We start from the raw sequence: 23,601 nt of genomic DNA on the forward strand, positions 1-23,601 counted from the left end.
AGTCAGTAACACGGGAAGATTTGCAAGAATTATATTAATTGCTCTTTTAAGCTTACTACATTTTGAGGGAAAAAGTATATTCTAAGAAATCTTCAGCATTTTGTTAGCAAGCTATATTTAACATGTTTTTTATCAGACAAAAATAGACTTTTATTTATCTTCCAAAGTAAACGCATGGTTCCTTCCCCCTAAATACTTAATGTGTTTCTTTGACAAAATAAATGATGAGGAAAGCTTTGCAGATCCAATAAAGTTTTGTTCCCCCTTTAAAGCAAGTTAAAGCGTTCATTTAGCTCATGGGTGTGTTTCTCCCAGAGTAAGTGCATTTTAGGACTTTACCATCTGATTTTCACGTTGAAATTCAGTGAGAGGAGCCCTTTCTCCGTGATGCCTTCAGATAGAGGGAGACTAGCATGTAAGTAAGAAGCAAGCAGCCTGTCCCATCAACATGGAAATAAAAAACATCAAAACAAATAGAAATTAAATCTGGAAAAAGAAATACACAATAAAAAGAGGAAGTTAGAGTACATATCTTTCATGGTTTCTATTTTTGCAGAGTGTGTGTATGTTGCTTTTAACCAAAAATTAAATTGTTGCTTTACATTTACTAAGAACTTAGGAATCAACATGTGATGAGCTCTCTCTTCTTCCAGATCTCTTCATCCTTTTTTTTTTTTTTTCCTCTAAGGGATAAATGTCTGTTGCCAAAACATCTTCCCAAATCATCCAAACCTCATAATTAGACCCCTCATCAGAACCTCTACCAAATGGTCTCCCATCTGACCAAATTCTCCTGCTCCCTCTTGTGGCAAATATTCTCCCCGACTTTCCCTAGGTTCTGGAATCTCATCTAGCATCGCTTAGAACTCCCTTAGCTGCCTATCACTTTGGCTCTAATTCTCAGTGGTAACTGTGGCTCACCAAGCCAGTGGGTTGCTGAACTAGCTCTTTTCAGTCTTCTCTCTGAACAAAGAGGTGTCTAATGCTTGGAGACATACTTGAGATTTAGTGGAAATAAATGTGAGATGTTTTCTGACCCATTGAAATGGACTGGATTCTGGGAATGTGAGCTTTCAGACTCTGCCTCTGAGGTTTTGCGCTGGACTAAGGGCTAGTCCGGTGGGGCCTCATTAAGTGCAGAGGGATTATTTCCAGTTTTCTTTCTCTTCCAAAAGGTGTGTGTATGTGTATGTGTATGTGTATGTGTGTGTGTGTGTGTGTCTGTGTGTGTCTGTCTCCATCTCTCTCTCTCTCTCCCAGCCTCCCTCCCTCCTCAGCCTCTTATGCACACACACATCACAAAATATATTTTATATAACACATATTTTTGAAGACAAACTAAACGACGATTAGGTTCTCAGTAGGATTTGTAAATCAAATTGCCCATTTTTCTGAACTGGAGACTCCTAGGGTAAACTACGCTTGCTGGTATGTTTTTATCAAAAGGAGTTCAGAATACAAATTAGGAGGTTGGGTGCCTCTTCCCAGTGTGTTGACTTAACTTAGAAGATAGTTTCTCACAGCCCTTGCTGCCTCTATTGCTTTTCGTAGGCTCTCTTTGCTGACAACTCTGTATTGAACCTTAAGTGTTTTATAGCTACGTTTGTGATTGTCCTTTCATCTACCCAAACAGGAGAGTGTAGTAAGTAACAAGGTAGACAAAGGTTCAAGAGAATAACATTTTTTCTTTACCTGAAACTTTCTTGCCAATTTTGGGAGAAGAAAGAGAAAAACCCTGACTGGCCGCTGAAGTGAAGGAAATGTGTTTGTGGTCAAGGGCAAGTTAGCAGTCTATAAGGTATTTTGAGGAGGGAAAATCATCTCTAAGTTCAAAGCATTTATCCATCAGCCAACATAGGATATGAAATTTTTCACTCTTAGAGACATTTCTTTGAATAAGCAATTCCATGCAGTAAGTAGATCCCTAGTAAAATGCAATGATATTGCCTGAGGAGAGCTACCATTAATTCTCGCATACCATTAACATCTTATTCATTTTCACCAACTTGGGTTGATTTATTAGATCGGCTGGCAGATAGAAAGTCCTGAGGGCCTGGAACACAGGAAGATGCAGAGGAAGTGAAAGAATTTTGAAACTAGGGCCCTTCTGATGGGGAAGTGTGAGGGACCTGAGTGCCTGGGAACAGAACTGCCGAGAGGAGCGGCAGAAATAAACTTCCACACTGAAATTTTACTTCGGGGCAGCAAAGGTAACAAAAATTTGATCCTTTCTTGAAATGTTAGCCTTTTCAGGTATTCCAAGTAATGGGCAAAATCTTTTCCCTGCTATGAAACAATATCCTTAAAATCTTGAATGGCTTGTACTGTATCATTTTGGAATTTCATACCAGTAACCTAGAAAGCTAGTGTGATGTCAGTGCAGACAAATGGTTTCTTGCATGTGTACTAGACATAGAAAAATATGTGTAAATAGTAGAATCCATCTTCGTGGTTTTTTTTTTTTAAAGGCAGAAAAGCAATTACTTTGTAGATGTCATTGCATGTGCAGTCAGCATAATTAATAATTTCCTGGTTGAATCTGATGTGATATGAAGTCAAACAGACAAGAGGGTGATTCAGCAGTTTATTTCAACCCACCCATGATATTTATTGAGGACTCAGTGTATGCAAGGCACTGTGATGGGCTTCTCAGAGAATGCAGATGATGAAGAGGAGTTATTTGACATTTGTTGAGCACCCATTATGTTCCAGGGATCAGTCTAAGCACTCAGTATATATTTTCTCATTTCATGCTCATTAGTGTCCTGCAAGAAAGCATTCTATCCTGATTTAAAAATGAAGATGATGGCTCAGTTAAATAACTTGTCCAAGAGTTAATAGGTGATGGTACGGGGTTTTAAGGCTGTTCAAAAGCCATGCTCCTTGCGCCACATTCTATGTTCTTGGGGATGTCCTGGTTTAGAAAAGCTAAATACGGGGCCAAGTGAGATAGATCGCTGCAGCTAATGAGCAAAATGCTGTAGAGTTGAAAGGAAGAAGAGAACATTGGAGAAGGCTTCATGGAGGAGAAGGCATTTTAGCTCGTTCTCAGAGAAGAAAAAAAGCCTTCAAAAATAAATAAAGCCTAGCTATTTTTAAATAAAGAGCCCCAGCTAATTTATGACAAGGACAACCCTGGGGCAATGTTAGGGTCATTTCCAGACTTTTCAAATTAGCTGTCTGTCACCATCAGTACCATATCATGGGAACTGTGGATCTGGAACAAATGATAGCATAAGCCATTGTACAAATGTGTTTTACACATGAAACCGAAATTTATGATGAATTTCCAACATAGCCTTGAAGGAGAGAGGCTGTAATAATCTGAGAGGTCAGGCAAAGGACAGACCACCTGGCAGCCTGCTCCTCTCTTAAATTTGATGGTATGTTTTCTGTGCCATTACAGGTGATTTTTCTTTGTTTAGCACCAAATGGCTCTGCTGCTTTTTCCCTTGAGCTTCTTGAGCTTCTCCAGCTCCTCACATCTGCTTCCCCTTACAGCAGAGGACCTGGGGCCCTTGTTGGCTCTGCTCTGCCGATGGATAGCATCCAGACCCGGCAGCAGGTTTAGAGAATGGGACTGCTTTACTCTACATGCAAACCTGAATTTCCTCTGTAGACCAGGTTGGAGCCCCAGAGTGAGTAGCATCAGCCAGGGGGCAAAAGGATAGACTTTGGGGAAGTGTTCAGTTGAATATCAGATGTCTCTCAGAAGTCCTAAGTCGCTCTTCCAAAACTATCTACCTTTCAAAGGTTGAGGGATCTGAGCCCTTTAGAAATGAAATTTGTGAGGTGGTGCTAGGCAGAGTTGATGTCTCTTTTTTCTCCCTGACTCATCATTGTCTTTCTTCTGGATGGGCAGCTGTCAGTGGCCTGTTTTAAGAGCTTCTCTTCATCCATTGCTCTTGCTGCTTAGAACCACAGCTGGTTGCTCTGGAAAACACATCGGAGATCTGTTTTGTTTTCTTTTTTAAACAAATAAGCATATTGAGGGCATATGAAATGAAATTATTTTATGAGTGAAATCAGAGATAGTGAATCCATATCTATGACTCTGAAGTCATCTTACCAAAGTCATATCTCTCTTTTTTCTTTGATAATGCGAATTCTAGAGATGGAATTAGAATATCATAGCTTTAGATTGTTAGCAAAATTCCCCAATTTTACGGATCAGGCCAAAAAAGAGGAAGTGACTTGTCCAGGTCCACATGCCTGGTCAGTGAGAGCTGAGATCAGCGTGCCTTTCCGTCGGCCCCCAGGCTCACAACCCTTCCACCCACCACATTGCCCCCAGGGGCTGGTAGACTGCGGTTAACTTCATTTTCATGCCTGTGATCTCAGAGGGCAAAGGTCTCATGTAAATTATAAAAAACTGCTTTTAATATTTTTAAAAATATGATCTCATACCCCAGCATATCTAAGAAGGTGGTCTGTGAGTAATCCCATTTCAGAGAAGGATAATTACAAAAGCATCAACCCAAGCAAGGCCTTGCATTCCAGCAACCTTTTGCCTGGCTTCCTGCAGAGTACCCTAAAATTCAGCTCTCCTGTTATGTCTTCAGCAGAGCCTTTCCTAACACCTTAGTAGCTCACGTCCTCCATTACTTCCTCTTGTAGGACTGTGTTTTTCCTTTATAGCATTTATCATAGTTAATAATTATGTTTCTTTTTATAATAATTAAATTAATATCTGTTATCTGTCTTCCCAGTTAGATAATAAATTCCAGGAGGAAAGAGAATGTGCCTGTTTAGTTCAGGGTCCTAGCCCCAATGCTTTGTACATTTCCAGACACATAATATATATTTGTTGAATGAATGAATATTCTTCCATTAGTCATTGATATTGAAGAAAACAGTCTTTGTTTAAGCAAAGGCTTAATAGGCAGACGTTACTGTCTTTACTTGCTAATTAAATGATTAAATTATTAGCATTTCTTTCTCCACTGACTTTTTTTCTATACTTTTTAAAATTGATTTTCTCCGGTAGGTTTTCAGCTATCACAAACAAACAAACAAACAAACAAACAATAACATAATGTCCTGGCATAGTTACTAACATTGAAACCATAACACTTAAGCCAATATTTAAGCAGTTCCTCAAATACAAGTGTATGGAGTGGGTTTAAATGGAATATTCACTACATGATTTATTTTGTAGAGAAATTATATTTTTATAAACTGCTCAGGTATTTGTATAAACATTTCATGTTTTCCCATAAGCCACTCAATTGATTCCTCTAAATTATAAAATTTGGCTAGTTCCTTTCTAAGCTGCTTCTATTTCAAAAGTTAATTTGTTCTATGTACATATACACTTGTTTTTGAGCCATGCCACTGAGTATATTGTCAGGAACTTTAGAAAACTTTAGCATATATTATCAATGAAGGGTCACTATTATGTGAGCATCTATCGCCTCGAGTTTTTTCTTTAACTATTTCTTCCTATTTCCTACTTCTGCTCTTCTCAAGAGCACCTTATTCTTTCAAGAACTGTGATTTGAGACTATGCAGGAAAATTTAAAAGACTTACAAACTTCAAGTTGATAGGATCTTCGCTCCTGAAAAACAGCCTACTTTGAAGATGAGGTTTAAGGACTCAGGGAAAAAGCTGATGAAATTCACCATCGTTTGCTCATATAACCAGTATTTTCCTTGTTAAAAAAGATTTTTTTAAAAGGCATTTTAGAGGTTCCTATCATATAGCTCGAAATTGGATTCTGTATTAAACCTCCCCAGTCTCAAGGGGGAGACTAAAAAAGTGAAAAGAGTGACTGCAAAGATTTACTCTGGAGGTGAAGTGAATGGGGAGAGTAGATGATACCCCATAAAGAGCCTATAAATTAAAGAACACAGCTTTCCTCAGCTCCCAAGGCTTCCAGTTTGTGGTTTATATTTCTGTGTATTTTCTACCTCGATTCAGGGCTTGCGTATGGAACCTAGATAGAAGGTTTGACTCTATTTCTGCTGGGTCTTTGTCACATGTCAATGAAGTGTCCTAGCAATCCTTACCTGTTTCTACTTAGAAAAGGCAGAATTAACCCTTGACAAAATTATGAAGTAGGTATACGTTACTCCTAGTGCTTAAATCTCCTCTTTTGAGGGCCCTGGTGATCTCCTATTAGGGTCCATTCTTCTCTGCCCTGCGCTCCCCGCTTCCCCTCACCCCTCTAACACACACGCATTCACCAAGGGCTTCTTGTTTTCATGTTGCCTGCTCTCTACTTTGTATTCGTTAAGCCTGCCCTATGCCCTTTATGCTTCTTCTACCCTTCTACCCAGTTCTGCCTTTCATGCCTTTCCACCCTTTTAGACCCTTTTAGGCCAGTATTTCAAAAAGGATGGTGTCAAAACTTCCCATTTCAGGGCTTTGTACATGGAGGCCACTCACTAGATGCTTGGTGAATAAATGAATGGTTCCCTCTTTAGAACTAGGAATATAAAGAGGGTTGTACTTTACTCAAATAAACAAATTTCTTAAGTTGCAATGTCACCAGCCTAGTGCGGAAAATATTTTTAGGTAGGAAACCTTTGTTGGGGACCCAGATATAAATGCATGTATATGACCTCATTTTTATGTGCGTAGAAGGTCAAACATCAGAGAAAGACTGCTCTTTCTTTTTAGGGTGAATGCTGAACAAATTATTATCTGAAATGGCTATTACTGTCCCTCATGAGGCCCATGAAAAATTCACAGGGTACAGAAGAGATGCTTCAAGGCCCTACCTCTAGGAGCTCACTATACTTGACCTCTCTCAGTTGCAAGACTGTTGGCTGAGCAGTATGAAGTTTCTAGAAACCTGCTTGTATTACCCCAAGATCCCAGGTGCATTAACCTGGGAACTGGGTGGTCCATTCTGAGGGCATCAGGGTGCCCTTATGGTCTCACTGAGTGCCTAGAAAGTCTCTTCTCTTCTTGATTCTCTAGGAATGGAACAGTTCTGCCAGAAAGGGAACTTACTCCTTGACTACTGTAATGCCCCACTAGAGTGTGAGTTTCTTTGGAGATATTAACTTACTCATCTTTGTAACAGTATCTGGCATATATGAGTGATTAAGTTGTTTGACAGAAAAATCGTGAATGAATGTGTTGTTTTCCCATTCCTTTTGATTACTTACTAGTTTAAAAATTTTAAATAAATAAATAAATAAATGTCTTGACCGCCCCCCCCAAGACAGTAAATTTATGAGCTGCATTGAGATTCTTTAAAAAATATTCATTTATTGTTATTAGAGCAAAGTATTAATTTGTTATGCTAAATTTTGGTATTGTCCCCAACTCTACCCATTTTGCCCTCTTTTATTTTAGTTTTGCTTGCTCACTGCTAGGATTTCTTTATTTTCTTTTCTACTGACCAAATGGAGAAACCTTGAGATTATTACGTGACTTTGGAGTGATTTCAGACCTCAGATTTTAGCTGATGATCCTCCAGATGGATCATGTTTCCCTTGGTTCATGATGAATAGGAAGAAATGCTTATAACACCCTCACTTGGGGTGTGGGGAGGCAGGATACAGGAGAGGTAAACATGAAAGGCTCTGATGAGATACTGAAAACTACACACACTTATTCAGATGGGAGGAGGGGCAGCAGAGGAAGGTTCTGCACTAAATACCTAATAAAAGAGCATTTTACTACCATAGTATTATTATTAACAGTATTGTTAACCTATGTAGTGAAAACAAACAAACAAAAATGGCTGCCATTTTGGAAAGCATGGTATAACCCAAAGTGCCTGTCACTTATGCTTTTATGACTTCAGCCAGTTTCCTTTTAAGAACCATTTATTTTTCTCATTTGTAAAATGGGCATGGTAATAACTCCTTGCAATATTGTCAGAAAGATCAGGAATAATGAATGCAAAGCAGTCAATATAGTGCCTGGGACAAAGCAAGCACTCAGTCAGTTGTTTTAGTCATTATTGTCATAAGTGCCTCTGACTGGGGCCTTTATCCTGCCCTTGGTGCTGGATAATGAATCAGAGGACAATCCTGGCTGACTTTACTTAGAGCCCAAGATTAGCAAAGCGAATTCTCTCTGAATTCTTCATTTATTTACTATTGGAAGACTCTTGTTATTCTCCAGCTTGCTTCCTCTTGCCAATATTTCCATGTCAGTATGCAGAGTGAATATATTTAAATTTGAATTCTTGATGCACTTTCCCTTTTATGGGTCCTCTAATGGAGATGATTTTGGGTTGGTATTTGACTAGATATCTTTTTATTGTACTGAAAGGAAAAGATATGCTTTGCTGAGAATGTCCAAAATATCAGGACCCTCTCAACAAAGCACATGATCTTGGCATTCCAGGAGAAATTAGCAAGTCAAGGCTCATGTGGAAGGACCCACACCCAGATGCTGGGGGAAATGTCAGGGCTTCAGCCTCTCTTGTTATGCTAGAGATCAGTTTTTCCAGTCCGAAATTCTCTGACGATGAGCCTCAATCACGTTTCCTCTTCTCCACCTAACACTGACATTGGTTTTTCAGTGTGATACTGGCCCCTGCATATTTTAGGGGCATCCACTTCACATAGAGAACATTTTAAAATACAGATGTCCAGGCCTAGCTCCCAGATTCTGATTCACTATCAGAGATTTGGTGAATCGGCACATGCACATGACCCTATCTGAATGATTTTTTTCATTCATCAAGCAGGTTTTGTGCATCTTCTATGTGCCAGGCTCTCTGCTATGGGAACTGGAGATATATCAGTGAACAAAAGAGACACAAATCCCTGTCTGTACAGAGTTTACATCTATTAGAGAGGGAAAGACAGTAAACGGAACCATTAAGTAAATTGTATAGCACATAAAAAGTAAAAAGTTCTGTGTAGAAAAACAAAGTAGGGGATAGGGCCAAGGGGTACATCTCATGAGTTTTCAATAACTTCTTCATTTTCCTAAATTCTAAATCCATCTTTCCTTTTCTGGCCACGTTGCCTGACCCTTACTCCGGTTGTTTCCTTTGATGAATGAGGTGGGCGTTTTCTAATGTGGGACAGGATCCTGTCTCTAGTCTTCCAAGTTCAAGCAGAAAAGGCTTGAGCTCCTTATAGACTTGTCACTGCCTGTCCCCTGGAGGTCTTGTTTCAATTTATCAAGCAGCAAAGAGAAAAAGCTCTCCTTGGGGGTGGGAGGGAGGTAATAGCAGAGAGTCACTGTGGAAACTGAACTCCTTCCTGCAGTGTATCACGGCCTAAAGGCCTGAGGTTGGGGGCCAGAACAGTAATTGGCAGCCTAGGTGGATGGTCAGATAAGGAAAGTCATGCTCTGGCATCATCTCATTGTCTAGAAGCATTTAGAAGTGCTTGCCATAGTAGAATTTGTGGTTACTTTAATGTTGCCTTAGAAACAGATTAATTTCTTAGCTTTGAGGCTTTCAGTCAGCAAGAATTACATAGAGGGGAATTCCAGGTCCTGATAAAAGAGAGGCAGGGAGCTCCTTGGACTAACCCCAGCTGCCAATCAACAGAATGAGTTTAGGCAGCCTCAGTGCACTGGACTGGTGGGAGTGCCAGAGGTATTCCTTCTCTCTGAGTCAGTTTCTCCTTAGTAGTCAAAACCGGCTATAGCTTCTCACAAGGAGCCCAAGGCTCTGCAGCCTCACTGCTCAGGCCTCTGCTGGGGGATTCTCTTCCTCACTCTTTACACAGGCAGTTTGATAAAGATCTGTCTGCAGGTATATGTTTCCATTCCTACGACCTCTCCCTTCAACATAGGCTGCTTGGCTTACTCAGTGGGATATCGTTTCAACATCTTTTGTCAGTGCCATTCAGGTCTGTAATCTGTAGGTGCTGGAGTTGTTTGGCTTGTTTTAAAATAAATAGTGAGCAGAAGATAATTCAGGTATTCTTGATACTATGCTGAAGACTCATTTGGATGATGTAATAGCTATTCCTAAGCAAGAACTGGCCACAGATGTAAGAGTTGATCTGAAACCACCATGAAAATCAGCCTATTCTTTGTTACAGAGTTTAGTAGATCAGGGAAGAATATCAGAAAGCCAGCCAGCAGACAAACATATCAACAGCCTCTATTTCCTGCTTAATTTTCTTGGAAATATGTATTTGAGGAGATAGTGGGGAAAGTCATGTCGATCTGCTTGAATCTGATGACAAAGGAAAGACCCTGAAAGATTGGAGACAAAAGAATGAAGAAGGAGCTCTCATTTAGATAACACCTATCCCATATTCTCATCAGCATTTAGATTTAGTATTAATTTAATAAAGCCGAAATCCAGATAGTTCTTTCCAGTTGCTTTGTTGCCAATAAGGTATATCAGAACTGATTTTTACAAGTTATAATACTACCACCTTTTGAATATAATTGTGATGTTTTTGAGTTAACTTCAGAAGCCCTCTTCTTTTTTCTCTGATGATGATGATGGACTTTTTACCTCTTCACCCACTGTTGGATACCTGATACCCTTTTAAGTAAGAACATGTTGTGAGATGTGAGTTGGGGCAGGGCTTTTTCTTGGCTGACCTAAGAGATTACTCTGAGGGTGTGTGTAGGAAGAGGTTGTCAGGTAATTGCTAAAAGGCTGGAGAGTGAAAGGCATCTGTCTCTAGGAACATGCCAGCCCACACGTTACATCACAACTATTGATGTTTGTCTGTTTGAGTCTCTAATCCATAAAATAAAAGCTAAGCTGTTGGAAACTTTCTATGGGACTTCTACCGCCTAGGCCTTCCTAACCTTGTATGGAATCCAAGAGGTTTTCCAATGGGCTAGTCCAAGCTCAAGTTCAATAGTTCTCTAAAGATTACTTTACGCTCTATTATATCAGTTGATTTTCTGGTCTTTTTGTTTCCACCCTTGCCCCTATAGTCTAATCTCCACTGAACCAGCAGAAAGATCTTTTTTAAAAGGAAAATTAGCTCATATCGTACCTCTGATCAGAACCTCCCTCTGATTCCCATCTCCCTCACAGCCAGAGTCAGTGCCTTACGTGGCCTCAGTGCCCCACACGATCCATCCCCGCTGAGCCCTGCTCCCCTTGCTCGTTGCCCTTTTGTCGCACTGGTTTCTCTGTGGTTCCCAGACAATGCCAAACACAAGTCCCATCAGGGTCTTTGCATTTACTTGGAATTCTCTCCCTGCACATACCCGTCCACAAGGTTTAGTCTCTTGCTTCCTTCCGGATTTTGTTCAAATATCCCCTTATCAGAGAGGCCTTCCTTAACCATCCATCATAAATTCTGTATGCTGTGTGTGTGCACACTGACACACACATATATATATATACACTCATACACACGTAGACTCGCTGTCCTACTTATATTTCTCCTCCTTCCACTACAGCACTTTTTCCCATCTGACATTTATATTTATTTGTTTCCTTCCCATTAGAATATAAAGTCTGTGAGGACGGAAACTTTTTATTATTATTATTATTGATTGAGGAATTCTCAGACCTAGAAGAAAGCTTAGCAGGTCATTAAGAAATACATATTAGGCGGCACTCAAATATTTGTGGAATAAATGCGTGCATAAGGGAGTTAGAACTAGACCTTCCACTGCTTTTACAGGCCGGTTCAATGTCACTTTGTTTTAAGCAGAAATGCTACAACTTGCTCAAGCCCTGCAACAACTGAACAAGTAGAACACTGACCATGAACTTTTGCATATTCTGAAAATATGCTTCTATTTTTTGTCCTTTTATTTAGAATGGAATTCTAGCACCACAACCCTCTGCTGTGTCTTCTTTACGGGAAAAACGTCAAAGTTTATCTCCTAATAGTGATGAGCTATAAAGGGCTTTAGGCAATTGTGGGATGTCTGAGGGTCTGCCAGAATGTGCTGGGTCCGGAGGGGCTCTTCTGAGTCCTGGCGCAGTTTCCAGTATAAGCCATCAGCAGCAAGCATGGGCCAGAGAAAGTAGGTGAATGCAGAGGGGCGGGGGGTTGGGGGGGTGGGGGAGACGCTCAGATAGCCTGAGGCTGTGAAAGACTCTAATCCAGCTCTACTTTTAACTTTTTATTGGGCCATAAGACTATGTTCTGACTCAGGACTTCTTCCTATCACCACGTTGTCTGATGTCAGACCAGAGTGACCCTGACGGGGAGCAGATCCTCCTCAGCTTTGGCACCCCAGCAAGCCCTGGAGGCAGAGTTGATGTAAGATCCGAGTGGAGTTTCGCCTAAGCTGGTGTGCAAACTTGAGGCCGCAGTGGCTTAGTCCAGCACTTTGCTTTCCAAGCTTTGTGCTGCTCAGTGACTCTGTTGCCGCAACCCTAATTACCTACAGCCCTTCATCATGTTACTTTGTGGTCACTGTCATTCTGCCACATGAGCTAATTTAGGTGGAATTATTGCTCCTGCATTTTTTGGTCACTTGAACCCTCTGTAGAACTATGATGTGTTTTAGAATGACCGTGGAAAGTATGACATCAACATGAGAAGGAACATTTTATGGCTGGTAACACTGATTTCACAGCCTGCCAGGCAAAAGGCTTACACACGGCCAGACTTGGGCCTGGTTATCTCCCTTTCCTGTTATGGACAGCCTGCAGATTCTCAAGCGAGATCTGTGCACAGATGTGAAGAACTGTGCTTGAAGAACCAGATGCCCAGATGCTAATGAAGCAGGAGACCTGGGCTTGCTGAAAATTAGGAGGAAATGTGCTCTCATCAAACATGCTTTTAAAAGTGATACTAAATGTGTGGAAATATTGCATTACAGCAGGCTTTTTTCCCCTCAAGTACAAATACCGTTGAGCTTTGATTGCAGGCAAGTATGAAGATTTCCCTGTATTTCCAATTCGGTTTGGAGCAAATGACATGATTTCATGAAATGCCATGTAGGATGTGCTGCAGAATTTAGGATCGTCAACAGGGTCCTGTATTGGTAGGATTTTTAAAGTCTGAACTTCAGAGCATCAATCTTAATAAGGTGATTTTGACAATGAAACAGTTTCTGGAAGGTAATCATACTAAAATTTAAAAGAAAATCTGCTTCAGCAACAAAGAGAAATTATTTAATGCTTCAAAAGTTTTTTTTTTTTTTTCATATTGGCTGTTAGCAGGCATAAATGTGCATGTGACTAGGCAAGGCTATAATTGAACTGTTCATTTCCAATAAGTCAGTTGGGCACATTGCCTAGTGAACGGGGACTCCGTATAGAAAATTCACAGGTGGAGAGATCGAGTTGGAAACTTTACAAAGGATTACTTAATCACAGATGGATTCTTAGAATAATGATCCACCCATTGACTTTGTGATAGTCAAATTTAAGCAAATCATCGGTAAAATTAGCAAAAATACGTAATTAGTTATGCTTTGGATCTGGCTCTAATGATATGATTTTTTTCTCTCACCCAACTCCCATCTTATTTTTACCAGTAGGTTGGGACAGTTGGAAATCTGCCATTGTACAACATGCTGCAAGTAAATCTCTCACCCACCTTTTCGCTCGGATTTCATCTGTTAGCCATCGTGGCTCTCTTATTTTCCCATGTGGACCATATAAGCGCTGAGACAGAAATGGAAGGGGAAGGCAATGCAACTGGAGAGTGTACCGGCTCATATTACTGCAAGAGAGGGGTGATTTTACCCATTTGGGAGCCCCAAGACCCTTCCTTTGGGGACAAAATTGCTAGAGCTACTGTGTATTTTGTGGCCATGGTCTACATGTTTCTTGGAGTCTCTATCATTGCTGACCGGTTCATGTCCTCTATAGAAGTCATCACATCCCAAGAAAAAGAAATAACCATAAAGAAACCCAATGGAGAGACCACGAAGACAACTGTGAGGATCTGGAATGAGACGGTTTCCAACTTGACCTTGATGGCCCTGGGATCCTCTGCTCCAGAGATCCTCCTTTCAGTTATTGAAGTGTGTGGCCATAACTTCACTGCTGGAGACCTTGGTCCAAGCACCATCGTGGGAAGTGCCGCATTCAATATGTTCATCATCATTGCGCTTTGTGTTTACGTGGTCCCAGATGGAGAGACAAGGAAGATAAAGCATTTGCGTGTGTTCTTTGTGACGGCAGCCTGGAGCATCTTTGCCTATACCTGGCTTTACATCATTTTGTCTGTCATCTCTCCTGGGGTTGTGGAGGTCTGGGAAGGTTTGCTTACTTTCTTCTTCTTTCCCATCTGTGTTGTGTTTGCTTGGGTAGCAGACCGGAGGCTTCTGTTTTACAAATATGTCTACAAGAGGTATCGGGCGGGCAAGCAGAGGGGGATGATTATCGAACATGAAGGAGACAGACCATCTTCCAAGACTGAAATTGAAATGGATGGGAAAGTTGTTAATTCCCATGTTGACAATTTCTTAGATGGAGCTCTGGTTCTGGAGGTCGATGAGAGGGACCAGGATGATGAAGAAGCTAGGCGTGAAATGGCTAGGATTCTAAAGGAACTCAAGCAGAAGCATCCGGAGAAAGAAATAGAGCAATTAATAGAATTAGCTAACTACCAAGTCCTAAGTCAGCAGCAAAAAAGTCGAGCATTTTACCGCATTCAAGCTACTCGCCTGATGACTGGAGCTGGCAACATTTTAAAAAGGCATGCAGCTGACCAAGCAAGGAAGGCTGTCAGCATGCATGAGGTGAACACTGAAATGGCTGAAAATGACCCTGTTAGTAAGATCTTCTTTGAACAAGGGACATACCAGTGTCTGGAGAACTGTGGTACTGTAGCCCTAACTATTATCCGCAGAGGTGGTGATTTGACCAACACTGTGTTTGTTGACTTCCGAACCGAGGATGGCACAGCCAATGCTGGGTCTGATTATGAATTTACTGAAGGAACTGTAGTATTTAAGCCTGGTGAGACCCAGAAGGAAATCAGAGTTGGCATCATTGATGATGATATCTTTGAGGAGGATGAAAATTTCCTTGTGCATCTCAGTAATGTCAAAGTATCTTCTGAAGCTTCAGAAGATGGCATACTGGAAGCCAATCACGTTTCTTCACTCGCTTGCCTCGGATCTCCCTCCACTGCCACCGTGACTATTTTTGATGATGACCACGCAGGCATCTTTACTTTCGAGGAACCTGTGACTCATGTGAGTGAGAGCATTGGCATCATGGAGGTGAAAGTATTGAGAACATCTGGAGCTCGAGGAAATGTTATCGTTCCCTATAAAACCATTGAAGGGACTGCCAGAGGTGGAGGAGAGGACTTTGAGGACACTTGTGGAGAGCTCGAGTTCCAGAATGATGAAATTGTGTAAGTTCTTTTTTTATATACTTATGTGGTTGGGTGTGTTTGTGGATGTGAGAATGTGTGCATTTTTAAAAAACTAAATAGCATATAAGGAATGGAATAGTTACTATACAAGACCACTGTCCCATCTCAGTCCTCGCTCCTGTACCATCGATATGCTCTATATACTCAGAGATCTTAATTTGATTTTATTTTTACTTTTGTACTTTTGCATGTTTTAAGTGTACATTATAGATTAGAATAGAATGAGTCTAATGACAAATTTATCAAACCACTTATGATGGGTTGAAAAAGTTGTATTCTATTTTTTAATCAATAATATACACACAGAAAGAGAATATTTAAAACACTACATCTAGTCCCTAACTTCATTGCTGAGTACAAATTGGGAAAGCCCAAAAAGGAAACACCTCTGAAAAGAATGTCCTGGCTACCAGGGCTCACCGAAGCCATCTCGGCTGCTTTTATCTGACACTGTGTTTTTTGTGACAATAGAAGATAACGTTTCGACTTAAATTCTAATGCTTAATTGTGACTTAATGACCAATCCTGCCTGTTCAATTTTATGTCAATGTCTTATTTAGTTCCAGTCTGATTTTACTTTACACAATTAAACAAACCCTTTTACCCTACCAATATAGTGATGGGGGGGGAAAGAAATAAGATTCTGTCCAAGCATGCAAGCTGACAGAGCACACAGGTCAGAGAAAAGAAGTGGGGAACAATTTACTCTTCTTATTGCCACTTTACAGTGACACTTGACAGTGTTGTAACACGGAGTGCCTGGTTGTGCACTGATTTTTCCATTAACAGCTGCTATTTAGAGAGCTAGTTCTCTTTCCTTGCCTGGGAAGGGACATGGCACTCACCAAAAGCAAGCCTGAAAATATGACTCAATGAGCAACGAATGTCCAGACAGGAAAGCAGGAGGAAAAAAAAACTTTCCAGTATCTGCAATGCAACAAAAGACAATAAAATGAATCATTATGTTAGTCGAATCATTGGCAACCTAGGAATATCAGGAAGAAAAATATGAAAATAGTTTATTCTATAAATGGTTAACTCTTGCATAAAAGCCTTGTGACATGTCAAATGGCAGGTACATTCTCTCCAAGATGAAATTTCTCCTACCAAAAGTGTAGAGAAAACAAACACGGAGATGGGGTGGTAGGGTGGGCAGAGAGAACAGATTTTCCTGAAAGACCCATTCAATGTCTTTATATCTCTTTATATATTATAGAGATAAACAATTAGTGAGTGTGATATCACAATGAAATCAAGCAAAGCAGAGATTATAGTATCTATCTTCAGATGTATGGGGGGATAGCTTTTGATGAAAATTTTATGTTGGTTCTTATGTTGTTAATGTTTCACTTATTGAGATGTGTTTTGTTGGGACACGTAGTTGACTAAAAGATAATAATATAGTAGCACATAAATATCCTGCATACTCCAGGAAAGATTTTCTCAAAGGCCTTGTATCAAATGTGATTCTGCCCATGTTAATATATAAACTCTGTTCCTTTACTAGGAATTCTTTCTCATTATGTTTTCTAATCATTTCAGTTATTGAACCCTCTTGTATTAGTTGGCACTTATAATCCATGTAAAAGTGTGCTGCATGTGATTAAAGGAGTATTACATGTTAGTAAATGAACTCACAAGGGTAGCCCCTAAGTATAACCAAATTAGTGTTCTGTTTTGTTTATTCATTTTACTTAGGATATTTTCTCATGAAAATTTGGTCTTGCTTTCTCTTAATTATGACTCTGTATTTGTTTATTTGAGGAGCTTTCCCTATCTATTATGCTGTCCAGGACTTTTACCAAACCATGAATAAATAACCTTCTTTGGGGCATAGTGTAAAAGAAGAAGGAGGGAGGGAGGGGAGACTTGAGTAATTTGATGGAATGATTTATTCTGCCAAACTCCATTTAAAACATTCACCCTGTGCCATTAAATTGATTTAATTTTTGCCAAGGAAGGAATATTGCCAAATTCCAGCTTCAGTAATTTATATATCTTGGGAAAAGTGGTAAGAATTGGTAGCATTATCAGTATGGCATCTCTGTATGCGTGTTCTTGGTACTATTCAAGATTAATCACCAGTTTTTAGTTTTAAAAACTCAATGAATTTTATTTGCTAAGTTGGGATATGAAATTTAAAAAATGGCAAAACATTTTATTTACAAGTGGAATATAATTAGGGCCTTGCATTTTTTCTTCTTTTTAGAATTTTAATTTTAAGTTTTTATCTTGACATTATAGTTTTACTACTGATGAGCTTCATAGATGTTTAATTGATCTTTTGCTTGAAGAAATTTGTTTAGGTGACTAGGACTTAGCCTTAAGCTAAGCACGAAGGATTCAACCATAATGTTTCTAGAAAAACATAATATTATCAATGATGCTTTATTCTATTTTTTTTTTTTTTTTGGTGGATTGTTTTTCCTCTGGTAGTTGTCTCCAACATCAGGTCCACAGTCAGATCCAAGTGAGAGAGATATCATCATGCAGTGAAGTTGAACCATGTAGAGTCAACCCAATTTATCTTTAAGAATGAATTTTTATCTTATCCAATTACACAGTTAATCTCAAGAGATTACTTATTTAAAAACCTACAATACAGAGGTGGAACTGTTGACACCGCTGGTTCTATTAAATACTTAAAAAAAAATTTTTTTTTTTGTTTCTTTAATGCTGTGCGTAAAGCCAGAATTTATGATTCTTCCCAGAGTATCATAAAGAGATTCCTGGGAAAGCCTGGATTTAAAGACTGTCTAATTTTAAGAAACCATTAACCAAGGTAAAAATAGGGTCCAATCTGATCAGGGATGGAGATCAAGAGGTAGTCAGCTTTATTGATTCTTTGGTTTTAAGAACAGGAGAGATTCCTAATCTTTGATCTTATTTTTAGTGTGAAAGAAGTCATTTAAATTTATAAGTATATCTGTACCTATTCATCTATATTTTTACATAAATGAATTTAAATATTTCAGTTTGACTTTTTAAAAAAATTTTCTTATATTATTAGTTTCAAGTATACAGTACATTGGTTAGACATTTGTATCGTTTATAAAACATGTCAATTTGACCTTTTTAAAGAACAAAATCTATATTTGAGAACAATACTGATAGATGATAAGTGATGCACATAGTCTCTAATCAAATGTATTTAATGGAAAACCCATTAAATAGATATAGTTAACAGTTAGCACATATGTTTGTTTAAACTCAATCAATGACAAGTAGTAAACCCGTGCCAGATAATCTTGATTTTCAACAGGGAATTCTGTCTAATGTTAACAGCCAATAAAAAATAAATTAAGAATATGCTCATTTGATTTGTGGGGTAGGTGATATCCACAAAGTCTCAGTGCTACTAATAGTTGTTCTTTAATGATGCTAGTTTAGTGGTATTGATTATTACAAAATGTCGTTTGGGCTTCCAAGATCTAACATTAGCTTGACTGTTCCAGAAAATGTTAAGGTTAATTAACTAATATACTTACAAATCAAATGTAATTATAGTACTTAGTTGTAATCCAGCGTTAATATCAGTTTTGGAAGACAACTCAAAGATCATGAGCATTCACTATTGTATATTTAAAATGTAGAGTTGAAAAACAAAGTATGTAGGTTGGAAAATTTATGTAATATATTGTTTAGCAAATGAGTTTACTGGGGGTTCCTAGCCATTGCATAATTTATTAAACAATGAATCTGTCCAAAATTAATATTATTTTGACAACTATTACATTTTCAAGTATGATTGTAACTTCATTAACTAGGAAATACAGTATGCAGGGCATCTCAACAAATATAGCTATTTGATACTAAATATTTACATTACTTTTTTGGAACAAGAAATAGAAAAGAAACAAAATTTCATTATTATGTAGGTTTTATGGAATTATTACATTCCAGGGAAAAGAAATACTTTGTGTTTGTTATTTATATTACCAATATTCTTTTGCTCTATAGAATTCCAAGGATTAAAGACCTAGCTATAGGAGAGGGCAATTCAATTCTGAGAGTAGAACAAATACAAGAAGGCAGCCAGCTATTAAAAAATGAAAGGAAGAAACAAAAATACTAAGAAAACTTGAAACGATCAGAAGAATTATGTGTATTTGGGGCAACAAGTAATGATTAAAAATACTAGAGAAAATAACATTAGACAAGAAAGGCTGTTAGTACATGCTACCTGAGTCCAACACAGTAAAGATTTACTTTATGGCAGAAGAATTTTACCTGCTACATTTAGCCTATTAAATTTAGCCTGTTAACATTTAACGTATTTAAATACAATTAAAATAAAATATTTTACATTGACATAAAATTTTCCTAGGTAACATGCTAATATAAGAAATTTAGATGGAATAATTTTAGGATTTTAATGAATTTCTGCTTTGGTGGATTATCTTTTCAGACTAGAATAGTTATCCTTCTTGGAACCAAACCATATATAGTATTATCTGCAAATCTAAATTGTAACTACAAGAAATGTTTTTATAAGTGCATATGCTTTTATGAATGCATAATTATTATAAAAATAAGACAGAGTAAGAGCCAAAAAATATTTATGATTTTGAATTCACTACTGCCAGGAGTCTAAATTGATTATGTGCATAAGGGTTGTTTACCATATTAACCAGATTGCCGTGTTTGCTGTTGTAATCTCATTTTCCCATAGCTAATTAGAGTTTGGGGTTATAATATAGTTATGTAAAAAAAAAAATTATCTTAGCTAATGAGGAGATTTCATAGTTTAGACAAATTGAAGTGTTTAAAGTATGAACTCTTTTCTGAGTCATCATTCAAGGCCATTCCTAGGACGGCTAAATGCTTCACTGGTTCAGGGCTAAGAGAATTTATCAGTCAATCTACACATACTTACTAAGCTCTAATTTGTGTCTAACACTAGGCTATTCATGATGAAGGAAACAAGGAAATATACTCCTTATAATCTAAAATGGGAGATAATGAGATAAATCATATTTTGTTAAGTGCAAACATCATTATGCACACGTGGTGTAAGCTGTAGGAGAAGCCCTAATTTTGGACAAAATATTTGTGTTTGCTTTTGAAAGACAGAAGCATAATTTGAAAGAAAAATAAAATGTGCATTTTAAGATGGAGTCATCTTGGTAAAACTTCATTAAATAGACAAGGCGGTTATCAAATGTAATGAAAGACTCATTGAGCGTTTATTATTTTTTAATGGAATTTTAAATCATCTTGAGGGTGTTTAAATTAGTCTGAGCATATATTCCGTTAAGCCAGTCACAGAAGGACAAACACTGCATGGCTCTACTTATAGGAAGTATCTGAAATAGTCACTCATAGAAGCAGAGAACAGAACTGTGGTCGCCAGGGGCAGGGAGAGGGAGAAATGGAGAGTTGCTAATTGACAGTCATCTGAAATTACCAAGTTTCAGTAATGCAAAATAGGTAAGTTCTAGAGATCTGCTTTCCAATGTCGTGCTTGTAGTTAACAATATTGTATTGTACACCTAAAAATCTGTTAACAGGCTAGATCTCATGTTAAATGTTTTTACTACGACAATATAAACATTAAAAAAATAAATAAAATAGCTGATCTACTTAAAAACAAACGCTTATGTGCTTGCCCTTCTGTACCACGTTGCCGCTTGTAGTTTCTAAAGAAAAATTACAAGCTTTCTAGTAAAATGTTATCAGTACTTTATGTTGTACTTTGTGAATTAGTCCTTGGTCTCAAGGGATGGTTTTGATCCTGTACCCACTTGAGCAACCCTTAACCCAGTTCGCCTCCCACTCTCACCCCATTTTCTCAGTTACCTGTGTATTGCCACCATCTTGGTAAACCCTGAGCAGATTTTATACTAAACTGTGAAGCAAGATGAGATTTTCTTTGGTTTTCTTTGCTGAGGACACTGGTGACGCAGGGAGAGAGATTTAAGTATGCTTAGTTCTTTTGAATGGAACAACCTTGAGGATATCACACCTGTAATAGAGTTATTTGTTGCTATTCTGTTCTGTCCTTATTAGTTTAGATGTAGAAAATTACCTATGGGTTACAATATCTTGAGAACTGTAGAGGTTTCTCTATAAAATATCTCCGTCATGTTCTCTCATGGTTACTGAAATCTGTTCATTGAAGATTCTTTCTTTAGGATGGAAAGCCATTAGGCCCTGTCTTACATTTTAAATGCCATGCAACCAAGTGTTATCCTTGCAGCAGTAGAATAGAAGTGTCTTTGGTCAGGTGACCAGAAAGGAAAGGAGGACAGCGCAAATGTTAAGTGGGTCATTGGTGCTAGAGATGATCTTTATAATCACCTCGGGGAAGCCAGCTGAGGGGAGCCCTATAGATGGTGCTGATTGAGCAGACCAGCAGCTGTGGCAGCTAGTGGACTTTAACTGCTTGCTTCTCACACTGCCTTGCACTTTTCTGCCCTGGCAATGGGAAGTCCAGAAGATCCTGGGAGGGAAAGCAAGCCATCAACACTATGGGCAAAATGAAAGGAAATCTCTTTTGCTTCCTCTCCTGGCTCAACATTCTCCTATGTAATGCCCATCTATTTGCCAAAGGTTGAGCCAGCCAGGGCTTATTCTTTTCAGAGGCCTATATAGCTGTCTCATTGGAGAACCAGGCGAAATAAACAACACCTTTTCATTTCCTGCCTTCCTCCTGAGGACTGGCGCGCTACATGACATTTTCTTTCCTTCTTACAATGGTCTCCACAGAGTGAGGCTGGGGAATAGGCATTATATTCTTTGAGTTGAAGATATGGAGGCGATGGGCAAAAACAGAGCCAAGGCAGAACTTGGGCCCTCACCTTTCAGGCTGGTATTCATGATACCAGGGCAGCCAAGGAAATTTCACTAAACCTGGTAATTTATATGTGAATGAAATTGCCTGAAGATATTTTATTTCCAGGTACAATTTTTCTTAGGCTTAGATAGGAGAGATCTGGAGTTCTGGGTACCCTTGAAACCCTGTAGTGAACCTCGAAACCAAGACCACAACACTTCCCCATGTCAGACTCTCTGAGATAAAGGTGGACTTAGGAGGAGCCGGAGCCCTCAACTCAGATCCCTCAACTTGGATTCCACACCCAAGTTTGAGCTCCATTCCTGCCCTTTCTAGCTTTGTGACTTTCAGCAAATTACTTAAGCTCACCTCTTCTGTAAAATGAGGATGATAGTGGTAGAGGTGGTGGTGGTAGTGATGGTGGTGGTCATGGTGTTGGCATTGGTGAGTTTGGATATGATGGCGGTGGTGACTGTCATGGTGATGGTGGCAGTGGAGGTGATGGTGGTGATAATGATATTGGTGGTGGCTGCAATGGTGATGGCAGTGTTGGAGGTGGTGGTTTGGGATATTCTGATGGTGGTGGTGGTGGTGGTGATAGTGCTGGTTTTGGAGATGGTGGTGGTAATGGTGATAGTTGTGGTGGTTTTGATGTTGGAAGTGGTGGTATTGTATATGGTGATGGTGTTGGGGTGATGATTGTGAAGGTGGTAGTGGTCTCAGGTGTATTGAGAACCAGATTTCATGCTGTTTTTCTTACAATATTTATTTGATTTAATCACCAAACGACTATTAGATAGGTGCTATTATACTCATTTTACAGATAAAACAATTGAAGCTTAGAGAGTAACTAATTTTCTTTGCATCGCACAGCTGATAAGGGTGGATCTAGACTTTATCAGTAGGACTGCCTGACTGTAAAATCTATGATGCCTCATGAGGTGCTATTCTTCCTCCAAATGCCTTTCATAGGCCAGGATGAGCGTGTAGGAAGCCTGTGATGCTGTGACCCTGACTAAAACATGGCTCATGCAGAAGAACAGAAACCAGAGCAGTCATCTATCTTTCCAGGAATTCTTGAACCACATTGCACCCCACCCACACTCTAGAAAAGCCATGATTAACTGAGTTTGAGAAGCAAGAAAAATGTTAAATGATGTAATCCCTCCATGTACCTGACCTGTATAATTATTATCTATTATTTTCTCTCATACTATTTATTTCCTTTGTTCCTAAGTAAAAAAAGAAACTTCTTTCTTAGTAACTTTTTGTCATTGCCTTCACTGTCTCTGTATCGTTTTTCAACTTCCTTATATGGCTGAACAATGAATGTTGCTTTTCTCCATACTTAAAATAGTAGTTTCTTGGTCTATCTTTTTAATATATACTACAACATAATGTAAATTAATGACAACAGAGACTCTGAACTAGAGGATGCTTGCTACCTTGTGTCAGCACTACCAAGAAGTTTAAAAATTATACTCTCGGCTCCTAGAAGTCGTTAACTGCAAGAATTCTTGGTTAGGAGGTTTCTTTAGAATAAGTGACCCACATGGCAGTTTATCTGATATGAACCTATGCAGAGCAAATGGAATTTCCAATACTTTTTTCAAAAATCCAAATCCAAT

At 38.8% G+C, this 23,601-nt stretch overlaps 1 protein-coding gene across 15 annotated transcripts in view; it reads left to right on the forward strand.

Annotated features, from left to right (window-relative positions):
* SLC8A1 (solute carrier family 8 member A1) overlaps positions 1–23,601 on the forward strand; it is a 307,964-nt gene that overhangs the window by 4,513 nt on the left and 279,850 nt on the right. For 9 of the 15 annotated variants that reach the window (XM_023531313.1, XM_023531323.1, XM_023531312.1 and 6 more), the window contains exon 2: positions 13,343–15,177. In XM_023531313.1, coding sequence (XP_023387081.1) covers positions 13,379–15,177 — 1,799 coding nt within the window. In that variant the 5' untranslated portion in view covers positions 13,343–13,378. Of the gene's footprint in view, positions 1–11,860; positions 11,879–13,342; positions 15,178–23,601 lie in introns of those variants that run through there. The other 6 variants (XM_023531314.1, XM_023531316.1, XM_023531319.1 and 3 more) reach the window with 2 other exon arrangements.

Source organism: Pteropus vampyrus, unplaced genomic scaffold (assembly GCF_000151845.1).
Source record: "Pteropus vampyrus isolate Shadow unplaced genomic scaffold, Pvam_2.0 Scaffold66, whole genome shotgun sequence".
Taxonomy (NCBI): domain Eukaryota; kingdom Metazoa; phylum Chordata; class Mammalia; order Chiroptera; family Pteropodidae; genus Pteropus; species Pteropus vampyrus.